We start from the raw sequence: 19868 nt of genomic DNA, 5'->3' as shown, positions 1-19868 counted from the left end.
GCCCCTGAACAGGCAGTTAACCCACTGTTCACAGGCCGTCATTGAAAATAAGAATATGTTCTTAACTGACTTGCCTGGTTAAATAAAGGTAAAATAAAAAAATAAAAAAAACTGAGATTTTATAAACACCTAGGAGATTTGGGAAAGTTTCCAGACTTTTGCAACCCCACTCCCTTATATTATAATACATCGAGACAATAAGATATCACTTCACCTGTTTGGAGCTCAGAGCCTGTTGTACATCAGCCTGTAGTTTGGCCATCTCCTCCAGGCTCAAGTCGACATGGGCTGGGACCAGCTCATTGGCGCTGGTGTACTTCTGTTTCTCCCTGCTGCTCAGAGCAGCCACGATCCTCAGCCTGGACTGGACCTCTTCCTGCATAATCTGCTGCTTCCTGATCTCCTCCTGGACCTTCTCTACCCTCACATCCACCACCACAGCACAGTCCAGCTCATCCCTGATTTGCTGCAGCCAGTCCAGGGTCCGCTTCACCTCCGTCTCAAAGTCTTTACTCTGGACAAACCTATTCTCACACTCCACTATCAGCTCCCCTACAGCAGACTGCAGGGACTGCAGCTCCTCCTGCCACAAGACCACCTGTTCTCTGGAGGCCTCGTGGGCAGCCTGGTCCAGCTGAGGAGCCAGGTTGTCCATCTGCTCCATGAGTCTAGAAAGATGAGAGCTGGCGCCCTGGAGACTCCCGGCCAGGGCGTGGTAGTTCTTCAGCCTCTCCTCCGCCGACTGAGTCTCTGCGTTGACCTTGACCAGCTGTTCTTTGGTAGCCTTCAGCTCTGAGTCTACCTGCATGGCCATGGCCTTGTGGTCCTCGAAGGACTCCAGCGTGTCGTCGAGGTGCTCCACCCGCTGTTCGATGAGCCTCTTGAGCCCATTGTAGAGGCTCACCAGCTGGGTCATCTCTTCAGGCCGCCAGGGTTGACCAGTGCTTCGGAATCCTTCTTTCTTCTGGTTTAGTTCACTGACAGCCAGACCAAGGTTGCTCAGATCAACCTGAAGAGCTTTGTAATCGTTCTGTAAACTGACAACCTCCTCTGTCTGTAGACCAACAGGCTGAGTCCCCAAGTTATGGAACTGCTCCTCAAGCTCCTTCAACGCATTATGTGTTACATCTATGAAGGAGGCATACTCCTTTCTGGATAGAATGGCCTGTTCAATCTTTTCCTGTTTCTCTTTGGCCAGAGCCAGTATGCTATTGTATTGCTGTGGGAGAGCATTGAGTTTCTCGTCCAAGTAACAGTGGTCCACTTCATTCAGAGTGGGAAGGATCTCCTGACCAGCTCTCTGGACGATCAGTAGGAGGTTTTCATATTCCATCGCCTGCTCTACTATCTGCTGGTACTTCAACAGCTGCACGTTCAGCTCCAAGTCGCCATTCATGAGGTTAATCTCAGGGAAGGTCACTATGTCTGCCTGTTTCAACCACTGACATGTCTTCTCCAGGTCTGCCTTGAAGTACTTTCTGGAGACAAGCACCTTTTCCAGCTCCTGCAGCCTCTGGCCACACTTCTGCAGGGCCTTCTCAAAGATGTTCTGCAGCTCCTGCAGCTTGGTGAGCATCTCAACCTTCTCGTCCTCGGTGGCGTCCCTCATCAGGTCTCTGCCTTGGGACCACAGGGAGGTCAGCTCGCTCTGGTAGGCCTTTAGGCTGCTCTGGATGTTCCTGCAGGTTCGCACCTGCTTGGCCAGGTCGTCAGGTAGCAGGGCGATGTACTCCTCTGCCTGGGCCTTCTTCTCATTCTGCTGAACCCAGGTGATGGACTGGCTGACAGCCTGCAGGAACTGTGTTCTCTCTGTGAAGGCCTTGCTGAGGTGCTTCCTCCTCTGGGCCACCTTTATTTTATTTACACAATATAGACATGTAAAAACGATAATAGCATGAAAACAGTCTAAGCATAAGTTAAACAGGCATGTGCAAGTGTCAGAAACCCAAATAGTCTTTTATTTTATTTTGAAACACACAAAAAAACACCCACCTTCACACTGAGTGACTCCACCTCAGCCTGGGTGTCTGAGATGAGCTGCTGCAGGCGCTGGCGCTCGTTGAGCCCCAGGTGAGCCAGGACGCGGTCAGCGTCGGTCATGGCCTGGGCCAGAAGCAGCTGCTTAGCCTCCAGTTCACTGCAGATGCTGAGGTGGTCAAACAGGAAGCTTTGGGACAACTCTGGAGGAGGACTCATCTTCATGGCTTCAGACAGGGCAGGCTGCTGCTCCTCGGCCCACTCCCTGGCCTCCCTCAGACGGGCCTCCACCTGATTAGAATAAAATAGATACTTAATTGCCCATAGGTTAGACCAGAAATGTGTCTTCTGCCTTTCCCAACACTCCCCCCACACACACACACACCTGGGCCATGTCCTCCAAGGTCAGCACCGAGTCCTGGATCTTCCTGTCGATGAGGCTCTGTAGCTGGGCCCAACGCTGCTCGAAGTGGCTGATTTGCTCTTTGACCAGCTCTTTATCGTCAAGATTCAGATGGTAGATGACTTTCTGCCTCTGGTCCTTCAGGTCCTCCAGAGTTCCCTTCTGGTCTCTGAGAGCCACGGAAAGTTTTTTCAACGCCTCCAAGTGCTCAGATGAACTTTCAGCATCAGTCCTTGGAGAGAAAAATAATATATTCAATGACTACATTTCACAATAACAATGTTTCAAAGCGAACACACATTCTAGTGATGAAGAAGTATTTGAGACCCATTGTCATGGTTTTTAGAATGTTGGTACAGCTCCCGAACTCTTAAGCCATGTTACCACTGTCATGGCAACTATGATTATTCAGCTATTCCACATAGAGTCAGTCTTCTATGTGCTCTGGAGACTGATCCCACATCAATATACTTTTGCTATGAAAGGGCCCGCTCACTCACTATAGCAGCCCACATAGCAACAAGACTGGCTGGGATTTGGCCATAGAGAACCAAATCAATTTTAAGTTGTTGCTTTTTTGTGATTGTTATCAATACATAAAGTAATCACTTTAATAGTGTATTGTGATACTATTACGGGTGAAATCAGAGCAAAGTTATTGCAATACACCCATATTGCATACACTTCTAGTTCCCATCCTGTAGTAACTCAGTTGTGTGTTTCAGATAGATAGATGACCCCACCTGGCCAGGTTGTCCCACTCCTTGGACACCTGCTCAAACAGTGCCTCCATGGCTGTGATGCAGTCGTGGTACTCCTGAGTCCTCTGCAGGTCCTCCTGCCTCTGATCCTGCAGCCTGTTAGCCTGGTGACAAAGCTCCAGCCAGGAGTGGCTCAGACGCCCTACTTCCCCATGCTCCGGGCTGGCCTGGCCCTCAGTCAGACGATTCACACTCTCTGTCATCCTGGTTAGGGTGGCTTGTTTACTCTGAAGCTGATTGCTAAACTCCTGTTGGAGAGAGTAGAGAAACATAAATTGTGTTAGTGGTTTGTACGTGAGCAACATCCTAAATCGGTGAAACTGATATTGACAATTACACATTTTCATCTAAATTAAGATTTGTATTCATTAATCTGGCTGATCAGAGAAGGTAGGGAAGATGGGAGTGCAACCTGGACTCGGGGGTAGACATAGTAAACAATAATCAGGGTTACTCAAATTAGAATTATATGTTACGTTTGGTATGTAATGTGGATGTCCATCATCCATTTTGTATGAAATGTTACGAATTGCAATTCGAATGATACAGTACGTTACGAATTACAATTTGTTGAGGCTAACATTAACTAGGTGGCTAACGTTATCTAGGCTAGGGGTTAGGGTTAGGGGTTAAGGTTAGGAGTTAGGTTAAAAGGTTATGGTTAGGGTTAGGGTTAGGGGAAAGGTTAGCTAACATGCTAAGCAGTTGCAAAGTATCTCAAAAGTTGCTAATTAGTTCAACTGCTAAAGCTTTCCGTCATGAGATTCGAACACGCAACCTATGGGTTGCTAGACGTTCACGTGAATACGCCGACCAACCACCCTCCTTTTGTTTTTACCTTAAGTAACCTTCTCTTATGTAAACATACCAAATGTAACATATCATACTAATTTGAGTGTCCCTGATTTTGGTTTACTATGTTACATCTAGTCTGTGAGACCAGGCTGGGGAGTGGGACCCTGCTCCCTAAACTTCTTCTTTCTTTGTTAACTCTGCACATTGCAGTCTATGCTCCTAATGTGGTTTATTGGTGACAACGTTTTGACCATAAGATCTCTACCTTGGCCTGGGTGAGCATGTTGTGGGCGATCTTGGTCTCGAGCTCGGCTGGTCTTCTAGAGAGACTGAGGAGCTGCTGCTCCATGTCCTGGAACAGACCAGACAGCTCCTGCTTCTGCTCCTTTATCTCCTTCCAGCCCTCCGACAGCCCCTGGGAGCTAGACATCCTCTCCTCGATCTGCACAGTACACGGTACAGTGTACAACAACATGAAGTATACAACAGAGAGCACAACAACATGAAGTCAAAGTATTGAACATGGGATTGTTTAATTGTGATACTTTATGTACATCTGCTTTATGATGTCTTTACTGGTTGTTGTATGTCTATTTACAGGCCTACATATTTGCTTTGTTTTTATTGTGAGAGATTGTGAGAGTAAGGTGTATGTATTACATATGGCAAATACTTGAAACTCTTGGTGAAAACCCTGTTGTCAATATGGTAAGGATGATGTGATGATGACCAGAAGTGCATGTACGGTAAGACCAGCCCACACACCGTGTGTTTGACCCGCTGGACCTCAGCAACAGTGACTCTCACAGCATCATCAGATAGGTCACACACAGAACACACCAGGTCCAGGTATGTACTGGCCTGCTCCTGTAGAGCCCTGTAGTGCTTCACCTGTACAGGTAATATACAAACAAATGTAATCAGCTTGATAAAAAATGTTCATTTGTTAATTTCCCCTATTTAAACAGGTTTTCCCATTGAAGCAGAGCCTTCTATTTTCAAATGACCACGAAACTCCAAAATCCTATGGCGTAACATTGAAAAAAACATTATTGTGTCATTTGATTCTCGTTCTCTGCCTATAAAAGAGCAGGGATCAGTCAGTCAGGAACCTGTTTGAGGGCCTCCTGCAGGCCAGAGGGAGGTTGACAATGAAGCCGGAGCTCCTCATGGACAGTGGAGAGCCAGGTCTGGCACTGCTGCAAAGTGTCCTGGTGACTGACATGTTTCTGCAGCTCCCTGTCAAGACTTTGGTACACCTGATGAAGCAGACACAGACACACAGAGACAAGTGAAGAGAGGGAGCCGGTAAGTGAGTAGAGTAGTGTAGCGTAGAGCAGATCAGAGTAGAGTAGAGTAGATTAGAGTAGAGCAGAACAGAGCAGACCAACGTAGGGTAGCTTAGAGGAGAGTGTTACTATAGTACTGACACGCTGTGCGGTGCTGCAGATGGCTGAGTAACTGTCTCTGGTGCCCTGCTGGTGAGCCTGGACCTGCTGGCTGATCTTAGCCTGGACCTGGTCTGTAGTACAGTTGGACATCAGGTCATCTCCCTTCTCCTTCAGACTGGTCAGGCGCTCCTCGAAGCTAGCTATCTCCTCCATGATTGCCTGAGAAGAAATGTGACAGACAAGGGTTATGATTATAAACCCCAAACTTCTAAATTGCCATTTTAGAATGCTGGTTTCGAACTTCAGAAGCACAATTCCACTATCACGCAAACAGGTGTTATTGCATAATTTCATTCTCATGGATTCTCATACAGTTCCAATCCATAACTTAATTAATCTACTCACCTTGTGCCGAGCTAGTTGCTGCGTGGCCGTCTCCATGCTGCAAGTCTGCATGGAGTCTGAGGTGACCAGCCTACTGGACATCTGAAGGAGCCACTTCTCCACCTCCTGAAGCTCACTGCTGTAGCCCTCATGCTCCTTCACCAACTCCATCAGAGTCTGAACCTGGCCCTGTAAATAGTACAGGATTACTTTTTTTAACCTTATAGACAAAGCTACAGTGGCTGTCTCAGCCACCACATCAATCAGGTAGGACAATGACATATTTTGGTTGCATGCTTTCGGTAGCTAGCTAGTCTGTCACAAGAGACTAGACAACCACAAACCAAGGAAGCTCTCTAATACTTTAAAAATGAATCATGTGTACTGTAGTAGAACACCTACCCTGGCTGCAGTGCAGAGGTCCTGGTAGTCTGTCTGTAGTCTGCTCATGTTGTCCCTGATGGTAGAGTCGCGGACCGAATCCAGCAGAGCCTCTCCTTTCTCAACCACAGACCTCACTGCTGACTCGTGAGACTGCACTGTCTGCTGGATCGTCTATGTACGAGGAAAAACATCCTTTGAATGTCAATAATGAATCAGTTGTTGATGATATGTCTATTTTTACAAGGCACACATAGATACAGTTGAAGTCAGAAGTTTACATACACCTTAGACAAATACGTTTAAACTCAGTTTTTTTTTTTTTTACAATTCCTGACATTTAATCCCAGTAAAAATGATCTGTCTTAGGTCAGTTAGGATCACCACTTCATTTTCAGAATGTGAAATGTCAGAATAATAGTAGAGAGAATTATTTCTTTCAGCTTTTATTTCTTTCAGCTTTTATTTCTTTCATCACATTCCCAGTGGGTCAGAAGTTTACATACACTCAATTAGTATTTGGTAGCGTTGCCTTTAAATTGTTGAACTTGGGTCAAACATTTCGGGTAGCCTTCCACAAGCTTCCCACAATAAATTGGGTGGATTTTGGCCCATTCCTCCTGACAGGGCTGGTGTAACTGAGTCAGGTTTGTAGGCCTCCTTGCTCGCACATGCTTTTTCAGTTCTGCCCACAAATGTTCTATAGGACTGAGGTCAGGGCTTTGTGATGGCCATTCCAATACCTTGACTTTGTTGTCCTTAAGCCATTTTTCCACAACTTTGGAAGTATGCTTGAGGTCCTTGTCCATTTGGAAGACCCATTTGCGACCAAGCTTTAACTTCCTGACAGATTTCTTGAGATGTTGCTTCAATATATCCACATAATTTATCTTGCCTCATGATGCCATCTATTTTGTGAAGTGCACCAGTCCCTCCTGCAGCAAAGCACCACAACAACATGATGCTGCCACCCCCGTACGGTTGGGATGGTGTTCTTCGGCTTGCAAGCCTCCCCCTTATTCCTCCAAACATAACGGTGGTCATTATGGCAAAATAGTTTTATTTTTGTTTCATCAGACCAGAGGACATTTCTCCAAAAAGTACGATATTTGTCCCCAAGTGCAGTTGCAAACCGTAGTCTGGCGTTTTTATGGCAGTTTTGGAGCAGAGGCTTCTTCCTTGCTGAGCGAGCAGCCTTTCAGGTTACGTCGATATAGGACTTGTTTAACTGTGGATATAGATACTTTTGTACCTGTTTCCTCCAGCATCTTCACAAGGTGCTGTTCTGGGATTGATTTGCACTTTTGACGGCTGCGTGGTCCCATGGTTTGTACAGATGAACGTGGTACCTTCAGGCGTTTGGCAATTGCTCCCAAGGATGAACCAGACTTGTGGAGATCTACAATTCCTTTTCTGAGGTCTTGGCTGATTTATTTTGATATTCCCATGATTTCAAGCAATGAGGCACTGAGTTTGAAGGTCGGCCTTGAAATACATCCACAGGTACACCTCTAATTAACTCAAATGATGTCAATTAGCCTTTCAGAAGCTTCTAAAGCTATGACATCATTTTGGGGGGGGTTTCAAGTTGTTTAAAGGCAGAGTCAACTTAGTGTATGTAAACTTCTGACCCACTGGAATTGTGATACTGTGAATTATAAGTGAAATAATCTGTCTGTAAACAATTTTTGGAAAAATGACTTGTGTCATGCACAAAGTAGATGTCCAAACTGACTTGACAAAACTATAGTTTGTTAACAAGAAATTTGTGGAGTGGTTGAAAAACAAGTTTTAATGACTCCAACCTAAGTGTATGTAAACTTCCGACTTCAACTGTAGATAGATCTGTTCATACCTTGTATTTGGCTAACTGGGCCTTCTTCTGATAGAGCTCAGCTTTGGGTTCAACAGGCATCCCTAGCAGAGCCTTGCTCTCTGTGAGCCACTGAGCCTGGGCCTTGTACTTGTCCAGGAATTCTTTGGAAAGGGAGATGCATTTCTCCAGCGAGCTGTGTTCAGTGCGTAGCCCAACCATCAGGCCCTCTAGCTGGGAGAGATGGGCGTCCACCTCCTCCCTCAGCTGGTCTGCCTCTGGTTCCTCCAGGAAGGCCATGGCTCGTTCCGTCTTCTCACGCATCGTCCTCAGGAAGCTGTGGCCCTGCTCCATGTCACCCTGCAGAGCCTAGAGGACAGACACACATATACATAGAAAGAAAGCAGAAACCATTATGCCTGGGACCATAACGTTCTTAGAGGATGAAGCAGAGCAAAGGGAGTTAAAGCCTTGGGAGTGTCACAGCAATGCTAAAACACACTCGGTCCGCACTCACAAGTAGTTCAAAAGAGCTTACTTTTGCTACGCTAACAGTTGTTGTCTACCAACTAAGTCACTTGAGGCATGGCTTCCATTTAGCTGAAGCTCAGACTGTAGTCTCTCTTATGCCAGGCTCAAGGCAGCGGCTGTAAGAGGAGACTATAACTGTACCTCCAGTTTCTTCTTCTTCCTCTCCATGGTAACACGGTCCACTACATCGATGCTGATGGCCACGGTGCTGAAGTTGTTCTTGGCAGAGCTCAGCCAATCAGAGAAGGTACTGAACACACTCTGGGCCTCATCTATGCAATACACCTCCTCCTGCAGCTGCTTGATGCTCTCCTACATCATCAACACAGACATTTTAGGAAAAAGCGAGAGACAAAATTGTCAGATCTTGCACTTTGGTTTCAGAGCTTTGTGAGTGCAAAGTTTTGCTGACCAGAAGGTCCCAGGTCCGTGCCCAGGTCAGGACAGCGATGAAATCTACTGTGTTACATGTGGTTGTATGCGTCAGTGTGTGTGTGTGCATCTTTAAGTGTTCCATACCAGTAGGTGCAGTAGCAGGGCGTGGTAGCGGGCGGTGAGCTGGGTAGCTCTGGTGCTGACCCGGCTGCTGATGTGTGTCTCGTCCAACACTTGCTGGGCTAGAACACTCAGACCCTCCACCTCCTCCTGGTACACCAGCACTTCCTCCTGACAACCCTATATACAGAGAGACACATAGACCGTAATTTCCGGACTATAAGCCGCTACTTTATTCCCACGCTTTGAACCTCGCGGTTTATACAATGACGCGGCTAATTTATGGATTTTTCCCGCTTTCACAAGATTCATGCCACCAAAAAATTGAGCACTGTCACATAATGTGACGTAAATCGGGCGCGCTCAAACTTCCCATCATTCTGATTACGGTAGTAATTTTGTCACCCTCATCATGGCAAAGACACGGAGAAATGCATATGATGCAGCTTTCAAGTTGAAGGCGATCGATCTGGCTGTTGGAAAAGGAAATAGAGCTGCTGCACGGGAGCTTGGCCTTAATGAGTCGATGATAAGACGTTGGAAACAGCAGCGTGAGGAACTGACTCAGTGCAAAAAGACAACAAAGGCTTTCAGAGGGAAGAAAAGCAGATGGCCCAAAGTATTTGCAGCCACTCGACATCAGTGTAAATCGTGCATTTAAGGTGGCGCTCCTTGTTCAGTGGGAGTCTTGGATGACAAGTGGGGAGAAATCCTTCACTAAAACGGGCCGCATGCGAAGAGCAACTTATGGTCAAGTCTGCCAGTGGGTCCTGACAGCGTGGAGCATTGTCAAAAAATCCACTATCATCAACGGGTTTCGAAAGGCTGGACTGCTGCGTGTTGAAGGGGCAGCATGAGCTCAGCGGGGTATTTGCCTCCGGATGAAAGTGACGAGCGACAATGAAAACGATCCAACATCGGATGAAGCAATTCTGAGGCTATTCAACTCCGACACCGAAGGAGATGACTTCAGTGGTTTCAGTGCACAGGAGGAGGAAGATAGTGACCAATGACTTTCTTGGTAGGCCACTGTTTAATTTTTGTTACAAGCCGTGTTTCGTTTAAAGGCTGTGTAAAGTTCATTTGTTTCAATGTACCGGTAGGCACCTGCGGCTTATAGACATGTGCGGCTTATTTATGTACAAAATACATATTTTTTTATAATTCAGTGGGTGCGGTTTATATTCAGGTGCGCTTAATAGTCCAGCAATTACGGTAAATATGGCATATCATTTATTGAAACACAAGGGCACTGAAGGAGGAAGATACGGAGGAGGAGGATGAGGAGCAGGAGAAGGCTACATGCTACCCCTTACTGCATAACGCACACAGACAAGACTGTAACTACTCATATAACAATAATCAACATCACCATTGATGTCACTTAGTGTTTCACAGCAATCTACTCTGAACCACTGCTGACCTTAATTAGTTGCAGCTGAGCGTCCTTGGTGGCGCGGGGTGACCTCCGATGGCTTCGTAGTTGACCTTTGCTCTCCATGCTCTTCAGCCAGCTGTCCAGACGCTGAAACTTCTGCTCCATCTGGCGGAGCTTGGCCAGGGCACTGTTGAGCTGGCCCCTGGTGTCTCCCAGCCTCCCCTGGTACAACCGCCAGTCTTGCTGCACAGTCTCCAGGACCCGGTCCTCGATCTGAGGGACCCCCCATGGCACAACCTGATCTCTACTGTCTAGCAGAGTGTTGAGCAGGGCCTGGCCCTCCGTGCACTGGAGTTGTAGCTCCTGGGAATGAATGCAGAGAGACAGCTGTCATTATTTACACTAGCCATTACGAAATATTACTGGACATTCCAGCGCCATTATACTGTACATCTTGCGCCAACAGGCAAAGATAGGCATTTTTCCCAATGTTGAACAACATCTGACTAACCCATTGAACTGCTTGCTATCAATACTATCTGATGTTGTTCGCATGTTCAGGTAAAAAGACAAATAATGTCCCGTTTGGAACACTGGCAAGTAAAGAGCATAATATATAAGTTTGGACACACCTACTCATTAAAGGGGTTTTCTTTTTTTAAACTATTTTCTAGATTGTAGAACAATAGTGAAGACATCAAAACTATGAAATAACACATACAGAATCATGTAGTAACTAAAAACATGTTAAACAAATAAAAGTATATTTTATATTTGAGATTCTTCAAAGTAGCCACCCTTTGCCTTGATGGCAGCTTTGCACACTCTTGGCATTCTCTCAACCAGCTTCATGAGATAGTCACCTGGAATGCATTTCATTATACCTATAGCCTTACTTCACACATGCCACAGTCTCTGCATACAATATAGCTGATTACACGCATGCAACACTCAATCTGATCGCACGCACAAACTACCTCACTTTGTTGCTCACATGCCCTTGTCCAACACCCTGTTCTCATTATCCTCCGCCTCGACCAGCCTAAATCTTAGCCAAGCCATAATAATCACCGCATTTGATGAGAAATCTTCCTCGCTTGGTGACGAGGCAGGCATCTGTAGGCTACATGTCCATTGGTGATCAATTAAATACATTTTTTTTAAATGAAGAAAATGGATGTCAGTTTTTTCCGGTCTTTGCCGCGGTCGGCATATCTAATATATGCTCATACCCCGCTCTCACTTTTTGTATGCCACTATTGTATCAAATACACCGGATTTAGAGCCTCAGTTTTCCCACCCTATCTAACACATGCAGCCCCTCAGACAGGCTAATACCAAAGCCTCTTTCAGATAATAATACGTGTAATATACAGTAGGGCAAAAAAAGTATTTAGTCAGCCACCAATTGTGCAAGTTCTCCCACTTAAAAAGATGAGAGAGGCCTGTAATTTTCATCATAGGTACACTTCAACTATAACAGACAAAATTTGAAAAAAAATCCAGAAAATCACATTGTAGGATTTTTAAAATGAATTTATTTGCAAATTATGGTGGAAAATAAGTATTTGGTCAATAACAAAAGTTTCTCAATACTTTGTTATATACCCTTTGTTGGCAATGACAGTGGTCAAACATTTGCTGTAAGTCTTCACAAGGTTTTCATGCACTGTTGCTGGTATTTTGGCCCATTCCTCCATGCAGATCTCCTCTAGAGCAGTGATGTTTTGGGGCTGTTGCTGGGCAACACGGACTTTCAACTCCCTCCAAAGATTTTCTATGGGGTTGAGATCTGGAGACTGGCTAGGCCACTCCAGGACCTTGAAATGCTTCTGACGAAGCCACTCCTTCTTTGCCCGGGCGGTGTGTTTGGGATCATTGTCATGCTGAAAAACCCAGCCACATTTCATCTACCAATGCCCTTGCTGATGGAAGGAGGTTTTCACTCAAAATCTCACGATACATGGCCCCATTCATTCTTTCCTTTACACAGATCAGTCGTCCTGGTCCCTTTGCAGAAAAACAGCCCCAAAAGCAGGATGTTTCCACCCCCATGCTTCACAGTAGGTATGGTGTTCTTTGGATGCAACTCAGCATTCTTTGTCCTCCAAACACGACGAGTTGAGTTTTTACCAAAAAGTTATATTTTGGTTTCATCTGACCATATGACATTATCCCAATCTTCTTCTGGATCATCCAAATGCTCTCTAGCAAACTTCAGACGGGCCTGGACATGTACTGGCTTAAGCAGGGGGACACGTCTGGCACTGCAGGATTTGAGTCCCTGGCGGCGTAGTGTGTTACTGATGGTAGTAGGCCTTGTTACTTTGGTCCCAGCTCTCTGCAGGTCATTCACTAGGTCCCCCTGTGTGGTTCTGGGATTTTTGCTCACCGTTCTTGTGATCATCTTGACCCCACGGGGTGAGATCTTGCGTGGAGCCCCAGATCGAGGGAGATTATCAGTGGTCTTGTATGTCTTCCATTTCCTAATAATTGCTCCCACAGTTGATTTCTTCAAACCAAGCTGCTTACCTATTGCAGATTCAGTCTTCCCAGCCTGGTGCAGGTCTACAATTTTGTTTCTGGTGTCCTTTGACAGCTCTTTGGTCTTGGCCATAGTGGAGTTTGGAGTGTGACTGTTTGAGGTTGTGGACAGGTCTCTTTTATACTGATAACAAGTTCAAACAGGAGCCTCTTAAAGAAGAATTTACAGGTCTGTGAGAGATAGAAGTCTTGCTTGTTTGTAGGTGACCAAATACTTATTTTCCACCATCATTTGCAAATAAATTCATTAAAAATCCTACAATGTGATTTTCTGGATAATTTTTTCACCTTTTGTCTGTCATAGTTGAAGTGTACCTATGATGAAAATGACAGGCCTTTCTCATCTTTTTAAGTGGGAGAACTTGCACAATAGGTGGCTGACTAAATAATTTTTTGCCCCACTGTAAATGATAATAATATAATTATACAATTATCACTATTACTATACATACTCACTGCTACTACTATAGGAAGAAAGTTTTATAAAGCCTCAAATTAAGCAAAAATTGCGGTAGAGGGGTGTAGAGAATAGCGGCAAAATGCAACAGTCAAATTCTAGAACAGCAGCATAGAATTCCTGCACCGTGTGCAAAAATTACTCTCAATGTAAGGGCTGTTATTAATATTTAGAATCTACATGTCAAAAGGTTAATGTGTTTAAGCCAATCAGTTCTGTTGTGGCAAGGTAGGGGTGGTATACAGAAGATAGCCCTATTTGGTAAAAGACCAAGTCCATGTTATGGCACAAACAGCTCAAATAAGCAAAGAGAAATTCCATCATTACTTGAAGACATGAAGGTCAGTCAATGTGGAAAATTTCAAGAACTTTGAACATTTCTTCAAGTGCAGAGTTAACTGCACCTCAGATTGAGGCCAAATAAATGCTTCAAAGAGTTCAGGTCAACATCAACTGTTCAGAGGAGACGGCGTGATTCAGGCCTTCATGGTCGAATTGCTGCAAAGAAGCCACGACTAAATACACCAATAATAAGAAGAGACTTGCTTGGGCCAAGAAACATGAGCAATGGACATTAGACCGGTGGAAATCTGAGATTTTTGGTTCTAGCTGCCGGGTCTTTGTTAGACGCAGAGTAGGTGAACGGATGATCTCCGCATGTGTGGTTCCTACCGTGAAGCATGGAGGAGGAGGTGTGATGGTGCTTTGCTGTTGACATGGTCTGTGATTTATTTAGAATTCAAGGCACACTTAACCAGCATCGCTACCAACCCATCCCATTTGGTTTGCGCTTAGTGGAAATATAATGTGTTTTCAAACAGGAAAAACATTCTTCATTAATCTGGTTGAGAGATCCCAAAAGTGTGCATAGCTGCAGAGAAAAGGGTGGCAACTTTGAAGAATCTAAAATAAACATGGATTTGTTTAACACTTTTTTGGTTACTACATAATACGTGTAATATACATGATAATAATAATTATACAATTATCAATAGTACGTGCACATGACATGTCTTTTATCACCATTATTATTTGCACTGGCACCGGACATGATTCCTTATTTTCCTTCATAACGTCCTTAAATAAATCTTAAAGGTGATGTTTTGGTGCCTTTAGGGCAATTCATCAAGCTGATTGAGGACCTTATTCCTGATGAATGTGTTTTTTGACCGTGCTTTGCTTTCTGCTTGCATTTTGCATTTATATTGATGTGTGTATTTTCTGTAATTCATGTAATTCAGGTCTCAGTATGACTCCCTGATAAAATAAAAGTTAAATAAAAAAGAAAATCACATTTCCCATCAACTGTCAATAATAATGAGTAGTATAGCTGAATGTGGGTCCCTTGGCTTTACCCAGGTTGGTAGTTTTGTCTCTCATCTCGGAGAGTGAGAGAAATGGGAAAAGCCACTTTTCTTTGGCTATGTATCTGGAGGTAGCAGTATGTTCTTGTTCTGACCTGTAGTTTCTGAAGCGTCTCCTCCAGGGTTTCCACATCCCCCTCTAGCTGTGTGTAGCAGCCCAGCTTCTCCTGCTCCTGCTCCAGCCACGCCTCAAACACATGCAGGCCTCTCTGGTACTCCTGGTGGGCCTGCACAAGCTCCTCTGCTTTCCCCATCATACTCTGACAACACAATAACAATGACGTGCATTACAGACATGCAACTACTACTATTTTTGTGCATGCTAACGCATAGGAGGAACAACATAAGTCTGACACTCTATATACTCTATATACGCCAATGTACTCTATATACCTTGGCGTTGTCCTTGACGGTGTTGTATCGTTCCTGCAGGTCCTGGAGCTCTAGCTGTGTGACGTAATGTTCGGCCATGTTGGCTCCCTTCATTGTGATGGTGTCCAGCAGACTGCTGTGGCTCAGCACCTCCTCATAGAGAAGCTAAAACAAGCACAACATAGCTCAGGGTTAATGTGTATGTTTCTACTGTACTTAAACCACAGCATGATACAGGGTTAGGTTACTTCTTGTTAAAACCAAACATATAGGAGACTGGCATTTTGAGACTTTTTAAGGCGGAGGCACCCGACAAGGATGTCTTCTTTCACCGTTATAATTTGCACTGTCTGAAGCTGAAACAAACAATGGCAATTCACAGGGTTAAGGTCATACCTCTTGATAAAACAAGAAGCACTTTGTGACCAATCATTACCAAGGTTACATTATCCAAATGTTTTTATAAGACAGAGGCACATGACATGTCTTTTTTTTACCATTATTATTTGCACTGGCACCAGACATGAGCCCCTCTTTTACTGTTATTATTTGAAATCCCATTTCCCATCAATTGTCAATAATAATGAGTAGTATAGACGATGGTGGGTACCTTGGCTTTACCCAGGTTGGCAGTTTTGTCTCTCATCTCAGAGAACTGTTTGTCTGTTGTGTCCAGGCTCTCCTCAACATGCTCCACCCAGCCCACAAACTGAAGCACATCCTCCTGGTAGCTGGTCCACTGGGAAAGGGCTCCCTCCAACTGACTGTGAGGGGAATAGAGTGTAGTAAACATAAATATATCAGCTAATCGTCACTAAAGTTACTTGTACACTACCCAAATGTTAAAAATAAAACAAAACATTACATTTGGTCAGATGTTACCATAACCCAGTAAGTATTCTACTAAGGCAGTACACAAGAAAGAAAAAGCTCAAATCAAATCAAATCAAAGCTATACCTTTTGCAATGGATGGAGGTGGAAAGCAGGGCATCCCAGGAGTCCTTGAGTTCCTGGATGTGCTTGCAGACTACTGGTACTCCCTCTACTGAGGTGTTCCTCTGGACAGACTCTCCTCTGGTGACCAGCATCTTCAGCTGGATCTCCTTCTCCTGTCGTGCTGTCAGCAAAGCCTGGGAGAATGACATTAAGGGTCAGTCCATGTATAACATAGTGAGGTCTCACGAAGGCAGGAGGAATGCTAACTTAGCTACCTGTTACATACTGGAGATTTACAACAGCTTCTACTCTGTTATCCAAGTCTGATTCTATTTTAGTTTAGCTTTGTTTCATTTATTTTATTTGATCTAGCTTAGCTTATCTTAGCGTTGTTGAATTCAGTTTATCTTAGCATAGTATAGTTTACTTAGTTTAGTTTAGCTTAGTTTATCTTGGTGTAGCTTGGTGTAGGTCAGAGGTGGTCGCACTGTACCTCCAGCTTGATCACCCTGCTGTCCAGGACGTTCTTGTCTGCTGTGGGGGTGCAGTAGGTCTGCAGCATGTGGCTGGTGTCGGCCACCCAGTTCTGCAACTCCTTCAGCCCCTGGCAGAACAGCTGGTGCTCGGTGACGATCCGGTCGATACGGGAAGCCTTCTCCTGTGGGATCACACAGCACAGCACACAGGTCGGCCTCTGTGTGTTCATTCATGTGCACACCCATGACAAATTCAACGTAAAGCGAACCTGGGGTTTGTGTATGCAAATGACAACGGGCTACAATCCAGTATGGAAGAAAAGAACAGCCGTAGTAATTTTGCCAGCAAAAATTGAAATTCAGTATTAGCAGTATTAAAGTGTTAGCAATTCAGCATTACCTCAAAACGAAATAGCATCAAGCATAATTATGTTTACAATGATACAATGTTTCATTCTACAGCTATAAGATTGTAAATTCATTGATTATCTACGCAATTTGAACCGGAGTGGTAAGCTCCAGACAAACACAGCCTAGTGCCTCCTCCCTGCCCTCTTGCAGGTGGACAGGCTGGCAGGCAGGCAGACATTAGTTACCTTGGTCATGTTGGTTAGAGCTAGGTACTGTGCAGAGAGTTGTGAGACACGGTGGACAAAGCCCTTTCCGGCCGCGTGTCCGTCCCACAGCAGCTGGGCCTTCTCTTTGAGCCTGATCAGCTGAACCTCTTGAGAGGCTAACTCCTCGAGCACAGACTGCAAGGGCACAACCAGGTCATCACCGAGACAGAGGCATGCAAGCCAACACACAGACAGTTAGCTAAGTTAACATAGACACTCAGAGACCAGACATGGAAGAAGAAGACTTGGTCAATGTTATGACCATGAAATACTGTCATGAAATGGAAATCCAAAGAAGGCTCGAAAACACAGCAGACAAAGATGTTTGATGCAAAGCATTTGAACAGGGATGTCAAGTGTCAACTCTGTAAACAGTTATTCTTTACTCTGCATTGAACACACATACAGCAGAAGCTTTTGAAAATAGATTGAGTAGATGGCAGGGCAGAGATGAGCAGTTGGCAGTTATGATAAGCTTTGACAATGCAATGCGGAACTCCATCAGTGACTATGATTGACAGAGCTGAAAAGGTGAGCTTCTGTAACGGCCGTGCTGGTGCCTGGCAAGGCTGGTGCCTGGGAAGGCCGGGTGGATGGTGGGATGATGGGAACAGTTATGGTGATACGAAGTGACATGATGACACAGGCTGAGAGCCACGTATACCTGCAGCTTGTGCAACTCCTGCTTTTTAGCTGTGAGGTCGTGGAGTCGTGTGCTGCTCTCCTGTACAGCAACCTCTGTCCCGTGCAGCCACTCCTGAAGGGGCTCCGCACTCGCCTCAAAGTCCTTCATCTGAGACTGGAGGTTCTGAAGCATAGAAGTGAAACAAAAACACCTTCTGATGCACAATTCAAACCAGAGTTTTCAGCACCACACAAATTGATAAAATGCTTCCTCTCAAGATACAGTAAAGTACACCGAGTGTGAGATCTTTTTTTTTAAAACAAAGTGAATAGATTACAGATTATCACCAGAAAGGATTCACACGCTGTACTGTACATAGATTGATTACCTGTAATGCAGTCTCCCTCTGGTGCAGGTTGGACATCAGAGTCTTCCAGTCCTCTCTGGCACTGCTAATCTTGGCCCGGACAGCGTCCACTCGGTCTTTGGCAGCAATACTGACCACCAGCTCACCACTTAGCACCACAGCATTCAGCTTGGAGTGGCCCTGTTCCCTGTCACTCAGGAACTCCTTTGGGGTGGAGACAGAAGTCAAGAGATGAGATGCATACTTTAAAACTTTTGTCCTTGAACAAATATGTTCAAGGACACAAGGTTTCCTGAACAAAGATAAGAAGTGCTTTTATTGGAGAATATCCATTGAAGAACTCATCAATCAAATGTAAAATGTATTTATAAAGCCCTTTTTACATCAGCAGAAGTCACAAAGTGCTTGTACAGAAACCCAGCCTAAAGCCCCAAAGAGCAAGCAATGCAGATGTAGAAGTACGGTGGCTAGAAAAAACTCCCTAGAAAGGCAGGAACCTAGGAAGGAACCTAGAGAGGAACCAGGCCCTGAAGGGTGGCCAGTCCTCTTTCTGGCTGTGCCCGGTGGAGATTATAAGAGTTCGTGGCAATTAAGGCCAGATCGTTCTTCAAGATGTTCAAACATTCATAGATGACCAGCAGGCTCAAATAATAATCATAGTGGTTATAGAGGGTGCAACAGGTCAGCACATTTAGGAGTAAATGTCAGTTCGCTTTCATAGCTGAGCATTCAGAGGTCAAGACAGCAGGTGTGGTAGAGAGAGAGAGAGAGAGAGAGAGAGAGAGAGAGAGAGAGAGAGAGAGAGAGAGAGAGAGAGAGTGAGTGAGAACTGATGGACTAGGCTTGATTTTGAGTCCAGGGATACTGGCCCTTAGTGTACCTGTATCTTCTGCAGGCTGGAGGAGGCCTCGCTGAGGTTCTGAGGCACGTCAAAGCACTTGGCTGTGATGATCTTGGCGTTAACCAGCCACTGCTGGAACTCTCGGAAAGTGGCACGGAACCGCTGCTCCAGAAGCTTCTCTTTGCTCTGGCATTCTCTGGAGGCCTGCAGGCTCAGACTAGGAGGGAGAAGAGAGGACCAGATACCAGACCAGGACCAATTACTTTTACACAGCACCTACAGGGCGGTATTCTGACTTGAGATCTGAATCTGCACGCGTAACTTTCTGTGCAAGTCTCCCATTGCCATCAGTGAACGGTTTGCGTGAAAGTTTGAGTATAGTAGGAATCCTCCATCCTGCTGCCGACTGACTCACCTGTTGTACTCCTTGATGACGGAGGACACTCTCTCTGACGGAGTGCCCAGGTCCCTGGAGAACCGCCATAGGTCGTTGAGCTGGGACTTCAGACTGTCTGACATGGACTCCACTTTAACCAGGCCATCCAGAGTGTCCTGGGTGGCACACACACGCAATGAGAAGATGCTTTAGAGGAGAGGGAACGGAGGATTGTGGATGCCTGAGTATATGGCGATTTTGGGCATTTCATTTTCACTTTGAAAAGTCAACACTCATCATAACTATAACGGATCCTTCCTTTATTGTTGCATTCCACTTTGGCATTGCATCAATACTTGAACAATATATATATATATACCCTGCCTTGCGAAAGTATTCAGCCCCCTTGAACTTTGCGACCTTTTAACACATTTCAGGCTTCAGACATAAAGATATAAAACTGTATTTTTTGTGAAGAATCAACAACAAGTGGGACACAATCATGAAGTGGAACGACATTTATTGGATATTTCAAAAAATTTTAACAAATAAAAAACTGAAAAATTGGGCGTGCAAAATGATT

General features: G+C 45.1%; 1 protein-coding gene across 5 annotated transcripts in view; it reads right to left on the bottom strand.

Moving 5' to 3' along the window:
• The window catches only part of syne1b (spectrin repeat containing, nuclear envelope 1b), a 151176-nt gene that overhangs the window by 61427 nt on the left and 69881 nt on the right, over window positions 1–19868 (bottom strand). For all 5 annotated transcript variants that reach the window (XM_035743513.2, XM_035743516.2, XM_035743512.2 and 2 more), the window contains exons 58-81: window positions 19325–19461; window positions 18949–19126; window positions 18090–18272; window positions 17741–17884; window positions 17056–17211; window positions 16477–16641; window positions 16005–16177; window positions 15657–15810; window positions 15068–15211; window positions 14770–14934; window positions 10355–10672; window positions 8956–9111; window positions 8578–8748; window positions 7948–8274; window positions 6114–6266; window positions 5733–5900; window positions 5367–5546; window positions 5049–5195; window positions 4702–4827; window positions 4202–4378; window positions 3124–3389; window positions 2363–2612; window positions 1993–2268; window positions 215–1849 (exon numbers count right to left, since the gene is read on the bottom strand). In XM_035743513.2, coding sequence (XP_035599406.1) covers window positions 215–1849; window positions 1993–2268; window positions 2363–2612; window positions 3124–3389; window positions 4202–4378; window positions 4702–4827; window positions 5049–5195; window positions 5367–5546; window positions 5733–5900; window positions 6114–6266; window positions 7948–8274; window positions 8578–8748; window positions 8956–9111; window positions 10355–10672; window positions 14770–14934; window positions 15068–15211; window positions 15657–15810; window positions 16005–16177; window positions 16477–16641; window positions 17056–17211; window positions 17741–17884; window positions 18090–18272; window positions 18949–19126; window positions 19325–19461 — 5949 coding nt within the window. The remainder of the gene's footprint in view (window positions 1–214; window positions 1850–1992; window positions 2269–2362; window positions 2613–3123; window positions 3390–4201; window positions 4379–4701; window positions 4828–5048; window positions 5196–5366; window positions 5547–5732; window positions 5901–6113; window positions 6267–7947; window positions 8275–8577; window positions 8749–8955; window positions 9112–10354; window positions 10673–14769; window positions 14935–15067; window positions 15212–15656; window positions 15811–16004; window positions 16178–16476; window positions 16642–17055; window positions 17212–17740; window positions 17885–18089; window positions 18273–18948; window positions 19127–19324; window positions 19462–19868) is intronic.

The sequence above is a fragment of the Oncorhynchus keta genome, chromosome 29 (assembly GCF_023373465.1).
Source record: "Oncorhynchus keta strain PuntledgeMale-10-30-2019 chromosome 29, Oket_V2, whole genome shotgun sequence".
Lineage (NCBI taxonomy): Eukaryota > Metazoa > Chordata > Actinopteri > Salmoniformes > Salmonidae > Oncorhynchus > Oncorhynchus keta.
The sequence above is the reverse complement of the archived record's forward strand: the minus strand, read 5'-3'. Positions and strand labels throughout refer to the sequence as shown.